General features: G+C 62.6%; 1 protein-coding gene across 1 annotated transcript; it reads right to left on the bottom strand.

Moving 5' to 3' along the window:
• Window positions 1–256: 256 nt before the first annotated feature.
• On the bottom strand, window positions 257–545 carry LOC104494503 (period circadian protein-like; the record flags this gene model as incomplete). Its single annotated transcript, XM_010137332.1, has 1 exon — window positions 257–545. A coding segment is annotated over one exon (289 nt), but the record flags the coding sequence as incomplete, so codon positions are not given.
• Window positions 546–589: the final 44 nt, after the last annotated feature.

The raw sequence follows: 589 nt of genomic DNA, 5'->3' as shown, positions 1-589 counted from the left end.
ACGCTGGTGCTGGTGCCAGTAACAGAACTGGAGATGCTGGTGCCGATACTGGTACCGGTGCTGGTGACACTGGTGCCGCTGCTGATACCGGTGCTGGGGGCGGAACTGGTGATGCTGGAGCCCACACTGGTGACACTGGTGCCAGTGCCGGTGCCGACACCAGAGCTGGTGATACTGGTGCCAGTGCCAGTGCTGGTGCCACTGGTGGTGGTGCCACTAGTACCGGTGCTGATACCGGAGCTGCTGATACCGGTACCGGTGCTGATACTGGTGCCGATGCTGGAGCTGGTGTGCTGGGGGCGGAACTGGTGATGCTGGAGCCCACACTGGTGACACTGGTGCCAGTGCCGGTGCCGACACCAGAGCTGGTGATACTGGTGCCAGTGCCAGTGCTGGTGCCACTGGTGGTGGTGCCACTAGTACCGGTGCTGATACCGGAGCTGCTGATACCGGTACCGGTGCTGATACTGGTGCCGATGCTGGAGCTGGTGACCCCAGTGCTGGTGCTGCCGGTACCAGTGCTGATACCGGTGCCGATGCCAGTGCTGGTGATACTGGAGCTGCTGATACCGGTACCGGTGCTGACCCC

Source organism: Buceros rhinoceros, unplaced genomic scaffold, assembly GCF_000710305.1.
Source record: "Buceros rhinoceros silvestris isolate BGI_N320 unplaced genomic scaffold, ASM71030v1 scaffold35715, whole genome shotgun sequence".
Lineage (NCBI taxonomy): Eukaryota > Metazoa > Chordata > Aves > Bucerotiformes > Bucerotidae > Buceros > Buceros rhinoceros.
This window is presented reverse-complemented; position numbering and strand designations above follow the sequence as displayed.